At 40.1% G+C, this 14,401-nt stretch overlaps 1 protein-coding gene across 2 annotated transcripts; it reads right to left on the reverse strand.

The window, feature by feature from the left end:
• Positions 1-642: 642 nt before the first annotated feature.
• ppp1r21 (protein phosphatase 1, regulatory subunit 21) lies at positions 643-14,148 on the reverse strand. 2 transcript variants are annotated; one of them, XM_072669820.1, is made up of 22 exons: positions 13,413-14,148; positions 12,204-12,272; positions 11,716-11,862; positions 11,096-11,197; positions 10,479-10,643; positions 10,320-10,378; positions 9,920-10,014; positions 9,748-9,800; positions 9,500-9,649; positions 9,103-9,204; positions 8,920-9,008; positions 8,622-8,758; positions 7,484-7,576; positions 6,650-6,777; positions 6,201-6,353; positions 5,935-6,027; positions 5,299-5,550; positions 5,058-5,093; positions 4,505-4,621; positions 4,118-4,216; positions 3,542-3,670; positions 643-3,106 (listed from the first exon to the last, which is right to left on the reverse strand). In XM_072669820.1, exons 1-22 carry the CDS (start codon positions 13,464-13,466, stop codon positions 3,077-3,079), a joined length of 2,352 nt encoding a protein of 783 aa, XP_072525921.1. In that variant the 5' UTR covers positions 13,467-14,148; the 3' UTR covers positions 643-3,076. The 2 variants fall into 2 exon arrangements, with proteins under 2 accessions (XP_072525921.1, XP_072525920.1); XM_072669819.1 differs by having other exon boundaries at positions 11,096-11,200; positions 13,413-14,147.
• Between the last annotated feature and the right edge of the window lie 253 nt (positions 14,149-14,401).

Genomic DNA, 14,401 nt, shown 5'->3' on the forward strand with positions numbered 1-14,401 from the left:
AACCATACAGTGTTTGTCCACAGGGTGGCAGTAAAGTGACCGCAGGCTGCGCCCAAACAGCTGAACGGCGTTTTTCTGTTTGCCTTTATTTTTTGTCTGATCCGATAGCCATGTGGATCCACAAGCTCTGCTGATGTATGTAGTGAAGCTGTAAGCTACAAATAAGGCAAAAGGAACAGAGATCTGAAAGTTTCATATCTGCTTTCTTCATTCAATATCACCATAAAGTACACTGTACTCTTCTCAATCTACTATAATGATCAGCTCTTCTTGTGGGGTGAAGTTCTTAACCATAAATGATTAAATGAACCAGGGATACTACAGTGTGGTGGCCATCATGTTCACCTTTCCCCTTCAATGCAAAAGGTCCTCAGGCAGAAAAGGCCCTGGCTTAGTGGTTAGAGCACTGGGTTACAGGTCATAGGGTTGTTGGTTTGATACCCAGGTCCACTGTGCAGTGACATCTGTACACATAAGCCCCCACTGTTGTGGCCCCTGAGTGACTCCATTAAACCTCTCTGCTCCGGAGGTGCCAGAGCATGGCTGACCTTGCACTCTCACCCCAGCTTTCTCAACCGGGATATACAAAAAGATAGTGTTGTTTTTAAATCATTCATTTAAATTAAGGACCATTTCCACACATTTTAAATGGCATTATTTATTTCACAAGTGTATCATGTTTAGTTTGCCAAAGTACACAGTTTTGGTGAGGGGGGGGGTCACTGGACTGGATTAAACAGGACAAACACTTTGCAGTTGAGCCCAGTAGTAGTTCTTCACAGTTGGAGTACAGTCTGGAGGGTGGAGAGTGTTAGCAGCCTCGCTGAAACGACATTTTTGTAAACTTGCAGACCGGCACTTTGTAAACTGTCCTGTGTGATTCACTTTTGGAACTACTTTTGGGCTGTCAGATTAAAAATTAATAAAAATAATACAAATAAATCACCTTTTTTTTAAGCACACCACTTGTAAAAAACTGCATGAACACAGTCACAGTTCTAATGGAGTGGATACAGTCCTTTTCTTTCTGATATCTTCCTCAGTGTTTGGGTGACGATTCAAGGACATTAATCAAAAGCAACACTGACTTCGTTGGTTGATAGAGGGATATTTTCAAAGCCATTGCATAAAACGTTGGGATATAATTTCGTAATAAAGAAAAAATTAAAGACAAACATAAATGAGACACAAACTTACTCACATATTCACATTAACCCTTTTCGTCATCCACTTATGATTCATTTGTGCAGACAAATCTGCTCAGTGCATATTCATAACAATAGTGATCACGACAACAGAGCACGGTCTTCATTGTAACTGCAGGCTCTCTACATCACTGATTTTTCCTCTGGCTACATGCGTAATAATCAGCACTACTGAGGTACATACTAGTTTTCTGCACAGGATTAACATGTGTTTATATGAGATTTGTGTATGTGTGTTACTGTACTCAATAAGGCTACACAATACATCATTTTTTAGTCATTAGCAGAATTTTGCCATCTGCAAGAAGCAGGAATACATAAACAGGCCTCCTATCAACCACAGCACTGCTGAGAATATACATATTGGCAAGTAAAAACATCTCAAATGTAGGCAATATAAATGTCTTTAGTTGCAAGTCATTTCAGAGCGTTTCGATTGGTCCATTCATCATAAAATATAATAGAATACAAAGGGCAACTGCTAGATAACCTTAAAAAGTAAGTTCTGTTGTGTTAAAGTGACGATATAAAGTGATCTTATCAAGTAAAATAATCTTTTATTACTTGAAGCAAAGCTATGCACGCTTCAATGACTGGATGTGAAAATCTCTTATTGTCATAATGTGAAATATTACACATACAGCCTACATTTAAAGGGTTATTCCAACAATATTCAGCACAATATTCTGCTAACACTGTTTAGAGAGGTTAGATGTGAAGTAATTTAATGTAGAGAAATTACTCAAGATACTTTTTTTTTGTGGTGGTGGTGGTGAATGGAGTCGGCTGTCTCCATGTCTACAATGAGAACAAGACTGTCCCAAACCACCTGTCACTCTACGTAAAAATTCTGAGTTTATATGTAATGTTGATGAGCGTAAAATAGTGGAACATTGGAAAAAATAGGGTATATTTGGGGAATACTGTGCTACACAGAACTGTGCATATCACACACAACCACCCAAAACTTTGTTTACAACTTTACCATTTAAATGATGCTGAAATAAAAACAAAATAGGAAGATTTCCCCTTTAAGATGCTTTCACTTGCCCATACTATTTTATGCAGTGAAAACATTGTTGTGTGCTATGTAAACACCACCAGCTACACTTCTAAAAGCACTTTGCGCTATTCCTGCGGTGTGTGTATAGAAATCTTTGTCAGTATGCAGCCTAGGGTGTATTCAAGTAACATAGACAGATACACTTATACTCTATTACATAATCCGTACCACAGATTTCTGCATATAGTAGATCTGGCACAGCAGCTATGTTACTCAAACGCATCCCGCATGTTTAGCCGCATCACATAGAAATGTTCAGCAATGTGGTTTTATCACGTTTTCACTCAATTACAGTTGCTATACATCGCAATATAAACACATTGACACTGTGCAGTCCACCTGCTGCCTATTTTGTATGAGGCAGACTCTTTGTTAGAGAATCTCTAAAGATTTTTTGGAATTTCACTCCAAATCTGGTCACAAACTCTTACCCTCACTCAAGACAGTATTAAAAACAGACAGACAAACACAGTGTACACTAAAGATCTTACAGACTTTCATGTGAGCACAAAACACACCACCTACTCGTCAGTGGTTGGGCTGAAACGACCCACATCTCCCAGTTCTTAAACTGCTCTGACCCAAAGAATGAAGGAGGAAGCAGCTGCTCCCTCACCCACACATATGTAGAAGCACGTCACCAGATATTGGTATGGACATGTAGCACAATGTCAAAGTTGGCCAATTTGACAGAACAGAGCAGGAAGTGGGGTGTTGTGTGCCTCCGTTGTTGGTGCTTGTATAGTCAGAGCACTGTGCCTGGTCCCTCTTCCACTTCCTCTGACGCTAGTAGTAGCACTGGACCTCACTACCGGCCCTTGTTCTTCTTAGAGTTTCCCTAGATGGTTCACAGGCAGAAAGGAAAAAGTTTATTTTCAATCAAAGGCAAATGACAACTCAAGGACCCTTCCAGTGCTTAAATGGTTGGTACACTGTTCTACTGTGCAGACACACCTGCACAAATATGACCTTCATAGACAAGTCATCAGAAGAACATTCTCAGGAACATCTAAACAAGCCGTATTTTTGATGGTCCAATGAAACAAAAGTGGGTGGGCCACCAAAACGGCATGTGATGCTGACAGACATTTGAGCCTGAATAGGCATGAGCAGAAATTTTAATATATAAAACAAATGAGTGCATAGGCCAGGTGTTCAAAAGTAACAGTGGATTAGTTAATATTATACATACAAAATATGAAAACTAGAAAAACTGAACAGTGTCTTAAAACTGAAAGTTGCTTAATAAACAGGTGCAGTGTAAGGATCCAACCTTGTTGCCCAGTTTAAGTGTGTCGATCTCCTCTCGCTGTTTACTGAGGGTTTCGTTCATGCTGCAGAGATGATCACTCATCATACTCAGCTGGTCTTCATAGCTTCTTTTGGTAGTGCTCAGTTCATCCTGTCCAACAAAGCATATCCATACAATTGGATTTGAGGTTCTCCATATCCATCAAACAAAACGGTTTAACGTAAACTGGACTGTTCGGTGTCCGAAGTTTTTTCAGTTGTATATTGGCATTATAAGGCTAATGTGGCCAAGAAGGCATGCAGCTTGCACAATTCCATAAGACTGGTGGCAGAAATCAGACACCTGGTGACTTGACTGGTGACTGCAATATGGCCCTGTACAGCTAGACTGCAATACATACAAAGCAATGTACAATGCATATGCATAAACTACCTGTATAAATAGTAGAAACTGTCATCAGGATGAATAAACTGTTTATTGTTCAGATTATTAAAGGAAAAACTTACAAAATACATATACAATTATAATGATAATGATAATAAAAATAATTATTTCATGTTCCACTGCATAAAACCTCTGCTTTACTCTTGAAATTACCTGCAAGCGTGTGATGTTCTGGTTGGCGTGCTTCACATCATCAGTCAGAGTCTCACGAGCTTTCTCTGCAATGGTCAGACGTTTAGCCAGTGCCCGACACTAAAATCGAAAGGCAAAAGAGGTCACTTCATACAATGATTTTCTCATGTATAAGATGTACAATGTGCAAACCAAAAAACCCCAACCATTTAGTAAACTAGATTGGGTGAAGCTAGATAGTTAGATATGATCCCTGCACCAAACATAGTCAGTGGCAATATTTTATGGTCAACATTTGAGAATTTGCTTTTTGTAGAAGACAACTACATCCTGGTGGTGTTTGTATTTTAACATTATGGACATGGTATTTTCTATTATTGAGTAACAGGACAGGACAGTGCTGCTTACCTCTGCATGGAAATGCACAGCCTTGCTGTCGGACATCTGAAGCTGGGTGGTCAGCTCTGCTACTCGTGCCATATAGTGAGTTTTGATCAGGTGTTCCCGGGACTCCTCATCTCCAACCTGCAGAACAGAGGCTAAAGTAAGACCAACCAAAACATCTCTCCTTTAGGAGACTACAGTCTGTTAAGGGGGGTAAGGGGCTGATGCACCTCCTCTGAGGCACCTAACAAATGAGCTAACACAGTTATGTGAATATCGCTTACTAAAATGTTTCACAAAGGAACGAGAACCACTCCCATGATCTAAGATCTATCTTTGAATTAGGGATGTCCTAATCCAACCAAGTGCACCAAAACTTTAGTCAATCCAGGCATATTTTAATGTGCCACGTATCAGCAATATCAAAGCTAATCGTCCAGTTCCAGTCTTTATCCATCATTGTCAAAGACATGTATAATTTAATATGATTATGTGCTAATCATGATGATCACCACATTTTACACACAATTAATGCATTCACTTCACAATAATAACTTTCCATTCACTTAGTACTTACAGTCTCACTTGTGGGGGTTGTTGTTAGCATCCCAACCTAATGATAGAGACACTTAAATTATGTAATGTTATAAAACATATACAGCTAACAAAATCTGCAGTTTAGCATTTAGGCAAAAACGTTTTTTCCCCCTGATAAACATGTGTAATCTGATTTGGGTGATGAAGACAATTCAGTGGAGAGGTTCTATGGTTCAAAAACTTGCAGATCCATAGCAATAAAGCCCATGAGTAGCACTAACCACACTGGTGCTTTGAGACACCTCTCTGCCAAACTTGTCATCTGTTTCTGGGTCAGTGCATGCAGGCGTGAGGGAGCCAGTCTGTGAGGAGGTTGAGAGACTGTCACCCCCTAAAGCAGCTGAAAGTTGAGCCTCCAGCTCTCCTATGCGCTGGTTTTCCTTCTCCAGCCTGACTCGGCCCAGCTGTGCCTCCAGCAGCCAGTGCTCCTTCTCCTGCTCCAAACGAGCGATCTTCTCCTGACTCTGCTGCACCTGCAGGGCAAACCGTTTGGTGAGGGTGTGTGTGGTAGGGATAGGCAATTCAAAAGATCAGGTTTTGAATTAAAATGAGCAGCATTTGAATGTCATAGTGAGAAAATATTTTATACTGCTATGAATAAAAAAAACAAAAAATGGAAGGTTTATTTTGCAGTAAGAATATTAAATTGATCACTTGAATTCACTCAAATGCTAGTGATTGTCATTTTATTTAGTAATGACTTTATATGGTGTTAATTTAGTTGTGTTCTACCTAAAAACAGAATGTGAAGAGACAATGTGACATTTGCACTCTAAGACATCTAGTTAGCTAGGACATGTCCAACCCACCAGAGATAATAAAGTAAAAAGCAAAACCAGTATTAAACTCAGATGTACCTGCTGCATCAGGCCCTCTCTGCTCTCTGTGGAGCTGGTCAGGACGCGGCGGTTAGACAGAGCCTCTGTGTATGGAACAGACTCGGGGCGTGTCTAAAACCAGAGAGAGGCAAGGAGAGTGAGAACACTCTTTACATCCACTACAGAAAAATAAACATTAGCTCTTATACTGTGGTCCATGTCACTGGCCTAATCATCACAAGTAAATACCTTTCAAAAAGAAAAGGTATAAGGCCACATTACAATAATTTTGGCGTCTCACTGACCCTCCTAAGTGCGAGAACGTAAGCGGACGCCTTCTTCTTGTTACTGAGCATGCTTTCAGCCTGCAGCGGGTTGAGGTTTCCTGCTCCAGCCCTTGGTCCATAGCCAGCCGATGAAGCAAAAAAGTCTAGATTGTTGCTGAAGAACGTGGCAATCTGGATGTTTAAAAAATATGTAAAATAAATGCCAAATATAATACAGGGAGACAAAATCCTGCACCCAACAACTGGGGTTGCCCATAGGGTCCAGGCCATTTCCTGCCCCTATACTGTATTATCCTTTCAAAATAACAATTAATCATTTTATCTACACAAGACTAACAAATGGGACCTAGTATAAAGAATTTTTATATCTGGCATTTGAGGCATTTGAGCCCCTATTTCTAACACTGATGGAATGCCATTCACACTGCAAAGAACATTAAACCTAATGAAAATAAAACCCAATGTACCTTGCCAGTGCTGTTGGTCAGAGAGGCTAAGGAGGAGAGTAAGCACTCGTTGGTGGTGCGCAGCTTCTGGGTGACAGTGGGCAGTTCCTGTTCCAGACTTACTTTCTGACTGTAGTGCTTGGAGAGCTCTATAGACAGGTAAAGAAAAAAAAAAGAGACAGAGTGAGTGAGTGAGTGGGGAAAAATAAAGTCGATCAACCAAACAACCAAACAGCAATAATCAACATCAGTCATACTGTAGCCTCCCATGTAGGAACCAGATGATTGAGGTTACGCCAAAGCCATATAATAAATATCCTATTTTAGAGAGACCATTTAAATAGCCCTGCCTAAATTGTATAACCATACTAGGCTAGAACCACAGCAGAAGCTTATTTAACGTGGTACACTTAAGCCTATATTACTTTAATGAGAAGTGATTTACAGATAATTAAACTGTGAGCAAACTATCCCTTGCACAGTGTTATGATGAGAATGTTATGGCAGTTACTATGAAACTGCAACAGTAACACAGTGGCAGTCCAAGCTTAATATAGCAGTGAGGCTTATTTCTCACCACCTATCTTGGAACAGGGAACAGCGTCCCATGTCAGTTAAGCTATACCCACATATTTAGATTTAGCAGTTATACAACCAGGCCTCCATTACACAAAGTGTGCTGGCAACTTACTCAAACATGCAGTGTGGCACATTCAATAATTTAATAACATTGACTACATAATGCAGTAACGACTGGGAAGTCAACCACAAGTCAGAACAACGCATCTATGGCTTATCTGGGACAGCACACTGAGTGACATTCCCTTTATCTGACTAGGGGTCTGGTGGTCTCACCCTTGGTGGTATCATTCAATCCATGTAAGCAGGCAGCCAGCTGGGTGAAAACAGCACTGAAGCTGCTCTGAGGCATGGCATCCAAACGCACACCTGACACAAATAAACAATAAAAATGAACATTAATCAATTATTTCAGAACATAAAAGCAAGAAAGCTGCTCTAAAAAAAACAAAATCAGGTATTGTAACACGGTTGTATCCTCATTATAAGTCATTATAATCCATTTTAATTGTTCCATTTATCATATCTTTATATCGTAATTTTAGTGCTTGTAGCTTTGTGTGCTCACATGCAATATAAAAATAGCAGTTAAAATGAGTGATACTCTCCATCACACCAAAGGAACAAGTACTGGAAAAATAAAGGCCAGTATGTGTTTCCTTCGAGTCAAATGAAGCCAGCGAACCATATCTTTTAAAACTGTCGCTAATGCAACGTCACTGAACAGCTAAACACATCTGAAGAGAACACTAGCTGCCAATTTTGTTACATCAGACACCAGACGCTTTCACAGGCTAGCACAGAGATGTTATAAATGAGGAGACCGGTCATGCTCAAGGGAGTTCTCGTAATGCTCAACATGACCCCCCTGTTTAAGAGGGTCATCTTGCCCACTTACAGAGAGTGAAAACAATTGTGCTCTCTGAGAGTCTTATTAATGGTTGGCTGTGGCAACACTAGGGACTTGGGGTTTTGTTTTTTTGTACAAAAAGTGTGTATTTTTAAATGACTATTTTATACAGAAATAAATGATCTACTTACATGTACTTTTACTGGTACTTTTATGGCAGATAAAATACATGCATCACAGTAAAATACTGCTAAAGAGCTGCATGTGTGAAAAGTACAAAGCCTGAGTATCAGAGTTAGAGTAACACTGGAATGTCTTGATGACACAGACTTTCATAAAACACAAAAGCATTTGACGCTACACTAATTTTCTATCCTTTCTATTACTTTTCTGTTACAAGCTCCCATCATTGCGTTGGTATTTGTAGCTCAGAAGTCTAGATACATTAAAGCACACACATATGCACGTCACTGTGGAATATCTGGAATATCTATCTATACCTTATGTAATGTAAAAGGTGCAAAATAAGTAGCTGTGTTTTTGTGCCAGTGGTACAGGACTCACTAGGTAAGGCTAGAAGGTTGATATAGTTCTGCAATTTCTCAAAGACGGCAGTAAAGGTCTTCATGTCGTTCTGTAGCTCACGGTTCTTAGCATTCAGAGACGCTGTACAGAGAGGTACTTCACACTCCTCCTCAAGGCTAGACGAAGCGAGGGAGAGAAACAGAGAGGAGGGAGAGGTGGATTATAAAAAAAAAAGCAATTATATAGAGTAAGGAACTTAAAAGAGTGGGTGGAGATTAAGGGCAAAGAGAAAGAAAAGAGCACAGACCCCCTTTATGTCAATACTAAAAGAAACTACCTTTTAAGCTGATAAGGCAGAATCTTCTGCAGAAAGCTTGTGTATGTGGAAAATGATTTGGAAAAGTCCTGCAGCTGTCCCACTGTTTCCTTCAGGAATGACCACACAAAAATCACAGGACATGAATAAAAGGCTTCAAAAATGATCAAAACAACATTCTACAGATAAATCAACGATGCTTACCAGTACTGTGACTGTATCCTCAGTGATGCTTTGATGCAGCTGCAACAAACCATCTTCTAGTGGGCGGACATATGCAGCATTCTCGTGCAAATACTGAGAGAACTGAAAAGGGGAACGTAATGAATGTAATTTTAATTTGTTTATTTCAGGCTTAGTGAAATAAAATACTGGCAGAAGATACTTTAATTAAAAGGGTTTGTTAAGAAGAGTGAATTTAAACACATTGTATGGCATGAGACATTGTTGACACATGAGGCTCAAAAAAGGTATCGGCATCCACATGGATGAAATGAACAGAGAGTATGGACAAAAGGCTCCACCCGTTTCTGAAAATATATTTAACAATGAGCATAAATGAGCCTTTAATCCACATGTGTATGCTAGCAGCAGTGTGTACCTTCTGGTTGAGGGGAGAGATGGATTCGATGGAGGAGTCCAGAGGGTAAATGTGAACCCTCTGTTCTGTGTATGAGTGAAAGTTGAGGAGTGCAGAGACCAGGTCTTGTACAAAACTCACAGCCTGTCCGGCAGCATCTCGAGCTTTCAGCTAAACACAGTATCAGAATATTAATCCCTCAATTTTCATTTTACACAAATAAACAATATTCTATTACAGGTAATATTTGAAGTATCATGTTTTCTTACTTGATGTCTTCTGTTATGTGGAGGAACATTCAAGCTGTTGTAATCATCATATTCTGCAGAAACAAAAACAAAAGGACACTTAAGATAAAAAGGTCTTGAAACTTTACTGCTGGTTACTGCACATGAAGATTGAAATGTGAAGGTGAAAAGAGTGAGATGCTGCAATACATACTGGTGTCGTTAAAGGGCACTTTCTCCTGGATCACACTGCTGTTGTGTTTCAGTTGACTACTCAGCTCTGTCTGATACTTCCTCAGCTGCTGCTGACTAAACAGGGAGAAAATGCTCATATCCTTCCCAGTTTGTATAGTACAACAAAGATTTGGTTGCAGATTATAGCGTGAGGGCAAATTAAAACAGAGACATCTCTCATTTTTAGAAAATGTCTGCAGGCTTTTAAGTCATGATGACAGAACAAAAATTCAAAAAGGCCCAAAATTACCTAGAACGGTATCACTCACCCCATTAAAGAACATTAAACGTGTAATCCCTTCTCTGATAAAGTTACTAGTTCAGAGGTTATTAGGACAGTAATGATATGCTGGATTTCAGAAATAAGGGAAACAATATACCACTCCTCTGTCCTGAGTCTGCAGTCCTTAGCCTCCCTCTCCAATGTCTGAGTTTTAATCTATGAGAGAAAAAACACTTTCAGAAACACAGGTAATGCCTCATGAATAGTGTCTTGGTGCTTTACAAATCCTTTCCCTAGTACAATCATTCTACCTTACCTCTAATCGAGCCTTGTCACTCTGCAGTTTCTCTATGGTGTCCATGTATTTGCTTGTGAGGTTGTCAACCACTGTCTGGTGCTGCTCAGCATCCTTTTCCAGCTGTTCCAATTTGTCTTTTAGCTGCGCTTCCTGCTGGCGGTGCAACTCGTCCGCCTCATAAAACTGATTAACAGAGTTAGTGGGAGATTCAACTAACTGGTTGGTCTAGAAGTACATACACTATTCACCTAAAGGTTGTAAACATCCCTAATTAGTGAATTTAACTGCCTGCATAATGCTAACATGTATAAGGGCACTAAGCACTAAAAGAGTATAGAGTTACAACACTGAGCTGTGGACCAGTAGAACGGTGTTCTCCGAAAGAATAAATGAGTGGCTTAACATTAGTATCTAACCTCACTAACATTTAATGTCAATAATAATTTCTCCTTCTCCTTTAATTATCTCCTTCATCTGATAAATTTATAACAGGGAAGTCCCTAAAGACTGGAGTTGACAACCACCATCAAATCATGTGATGCTTATCCCATTAAAACACAACTTGTTTGTGGATGTGTGACCTTGGCAGCACTGGTAGGTGGTCACACCCTTATACTGGCTTACTCATTATTTACCTGGATGTGAAGCCTTTCATTCTCTTGAATCTTCTTCTGCAGGTCCTCATCAAACACACTCTGGGTCTGAAGACTTGTCTGGGAGGGAGAATCTCCTTTATTCTGCTAGAGAACCAAAAACATGCTATATTAGCAAAACTGGACAAAGTTATCCATGCTTAAGCCTTGAATAATATTATTATTGAATAATAACAATAACAAATTGCAGTAGGAACTGACAGTTAAGGTACAGTACATAAAACCTTACTAAGGGGCAGTGGTGGCTCAGCGGTTAGAGTGCCGGGATATCGATAACAGGGTTGTGGGTTCGATTCCCGGGCTCGGCAAGCTGCCACTGTTGGGCCCTTGAGCAAGGCCCTTTACCCTCTCTGCTCCCCGGGCGCTGGAGTTGGCTGCCCACCGCTCTGGGTGTGTGTGTGTACTCACTGCCCCTAACACGTGTGTGTGTGTGAGTGTGTGTTCACTACCAGATGGGTTAAATGCGGAGGACACATTTCGCTGTACAGTCCACACTGTACAGTGACGAATACGTGCACCTTTATCCTTTACCTTTAACACTAAAACTAGCAGTATGTTAGAAAAACATTATTATACCAAACTAAACTTTTAGCTAAATTCACCTTGGTCTTCTTGCCCTTGGCCTCGCTGACCACCAGCTCCTCCTGCAGCAGTTCCACTCTTTTGGCAAGCTGCTGGTTCCTAAAGCTCAGGCTGTCCATCTCTTGCTCAGCCTTTCTGAGGCCCTGCTCCCTCTGCTTTAGTTCCTCCTGTGGTCCACAGGCAAAAACAAGTGTAACTGTATCAACACTGAGTGACCAATGCAAAAACAATGATCTATGATTATCTACCATCTAAATATTACTTGTTAATTGCTGTGGCTTTACTGTTTTTTGCAATAGTAAGAACCTCACCTGCAACATGAAACCACCAAAAATAAGCAAAACATCAATCATGCTGCATTATGTGTCATGATCAAATGCATTTGTGTTGAGATAAACATTAACACAAACAACTGTAATCAAAACAAAGCAATCCGGTCCTTAACCATGTCACGTTACAAGGTCACCACTGCAGTTCTAACAGGAATAAAAATCTATAACTGCCCTACCTTTAAGGAGTTGGAGTTGGCCTGCTCATCCACCACAGCCTTCTTCAGAACCTGATTCTGTGCTCGTAGCTGTCAGCCACAACATGAACAGACACATAACAGTGACAATTTCAAGTTAGCAACTTGGGAAAGAGTCAGGAAGTAGGCCGCTGTCAGCAACGTTACAGCATCCTGCTGTAGTTTAAGGAAATACTCTGAATCCCCATGAAGCCAGTCAGTCGACTATGAAGGGCAGAGCCTGTGGGTGGTCTGCAGACTAAGCGTTTCTGACACATGACAACACTCTGGTTTATCTATTAACTGTACAGGAGAAAAATACATTGCAGGGGAAAATGAGAAATACACTTTACCAAGCTGTTGTTAATAATGATGTTTTACAGGTTTAAACAACTGATTTGTTTAATAACAAAAAAGAGGAAACTAACTTTAGCCAATACTTTTCAAGTCAATCTTCTGACTTCTGCCAAACTGCACTTTTTTTTTTTTTTTGCAGCTAGACGTCTGATTAAGTACTACAATTTTAGTCACAAACAAACCCAGCAGAGTTCAACCATACCACCATTGATAATGGCTGAACTGGTTGGTAAGTGTTACAAAAATCTAATCTATTTGCATGAGAATGACGTTCATAAAGATATCTGATTAAAAAACAGCAACAAGAGGTTGCTGATTAACAGAAACTAAAGCCTCAATGGGTAGATCCACATCCACTCCATTTATGTTAATGATTTAAGTTTGAGTTTAAGAGATGTGACAATTATGGACCGACATTTGTATCAGTCAGTAAAGTATAGTTTAACTAGATCTTCTAAAATATGAATATTACATAGGTTGATACATTTTGATGCTAGGGTCTGGTCAAATCATATATCAGCCAATATGATCATTTATCAAATTGTCAGGTCCTTAAAATCTGCATCTGCTCATTTTAAGCCTACTAGTAGACTTCTGGAGACAAGTGGCACACCACAAGTCAACTGCTGTCCTCTCAACAGATCCACCTGTTTAGGACAGGATGCTTCTCACCGGAATATGAATCCTTTACCCATTTCTAGCTGGAGGTTTTACCATGATGGTGTGCCCAGGCTGAAGCTACACAGGCAGGAACAGAGAGATCACACACCAACTCTAGATGTCAAATGCCCCCCTCTTTATGGTACCCACTTTATGGTATCATTAGCTTTAGTTTAACATCACAAAGCACTTTACCTTGGAGTACTCCTGAGCCAGTTTGGTGTACTTGGATTGGAGGTCTGCAGCCATTGTGAGATCCAGATAACGTGTAAAATAAAAAGCCTTGAAATGTAGACTCGGACAGTCAGCCCCAGCCACTAGCGAAGCCTGGAGGTCAAGCTAAACGATTAGGAAACTGACAACAGATCAACTAAAGCATGTCTTTGTCAGATAGGCGATATTTCCAAGCCTAAGTCACATAAATTGACAGCCTTGTCGCCAAACCACAGAAGGCTAGCCTGACCTAGCTGCTCATCTGTTCAGCGTAATGATTAGCTAGCGCTAGCAGAAACATTTTAATGCCATTTTAAGCGAATGTTAAGCAATAAGCCATGACAACAGTTCCCCAGATATCACGACAAAACACCAAATTACCAAACTACATAAAAAACCCAACAGATCCTCGCTACACTGGTTATTTGCTGTCGGTAAATTTGCTTGTAACCGCAGCCGGAGCTACAGTTAGCTAGCTGGCTAGCTTCCTAGCACGCTAGCTAACAATAACACTGGAGAATGAGGCTTCGCTGAAATATCGGCAAACTCTCCTTATAAAATAGAGCACAGACCATTATAACATGCATGTGCTGTTAAATAAAATAATGTCGCCGTGTAGTTAAGTCATTTGAAAAGCAGGGGCACAGTTTACGATGCAGATGAATTGAAGAGTAGCTGGTGGAAAGTTGTGGTAACGTGACCGCTTTCAGACGGCTTTCATAATACGAGTTCAGCTCTGAGGCGATCCACACCCAGACCCCCATTCAAACACACTGAACCCCCGAAGATCCGGGCGAGCGACATTATAATTGGGGATATAAAAGGTCCCTTATGTTTAGAATACAATCTATCAATTAATAAATGGTTCCTTTAATTTAAAATATAATTTCTTCAATGTAATAAATAATTATATAAATGTAATAAATAGTTCCCTTACCTTAATAAATTGTTCCCTAATTTAATAAATAATT

The sequence above is a fragment of the Salminus brasiliensis genome, chromosome 24 (assembly GCF_030463535.1).
Source record: "Salminus brasiliensis chromosome 24, fSalBra1.hap2, whole genome shotgun sequence".
Taxonomy (NCBI): domain Eukaryota; kingdom Metazoa; phylum Chordata; class Actinopteri; order Characiformes; family Bryconidae; genus Salminus; species Salminus brasiliensis.

Coding starts and splice junctions, on each gene's coding strand:
- ppp1r21 (XM_072669819.1), bottom strand. CDS start 13,466: ATGGCTGCAGACCTCCAATCCAAGTACACCAAACTGGCTCAGGAGTAC. Junction 9,205..9,499: donor TCTCTCCCCTCAACCAGAAG/GTACACACTGCT, acceptor TCCCCTTTTCAG/TTCTCTCAGTATTTGCACGA. Junction 6,778..7,483: donor ATTGAATGATACCACCAAGG/GTGAGACCACCA, acceptor ACCTGTCTATAG/AGCTCTCCAAGCACTACAGT.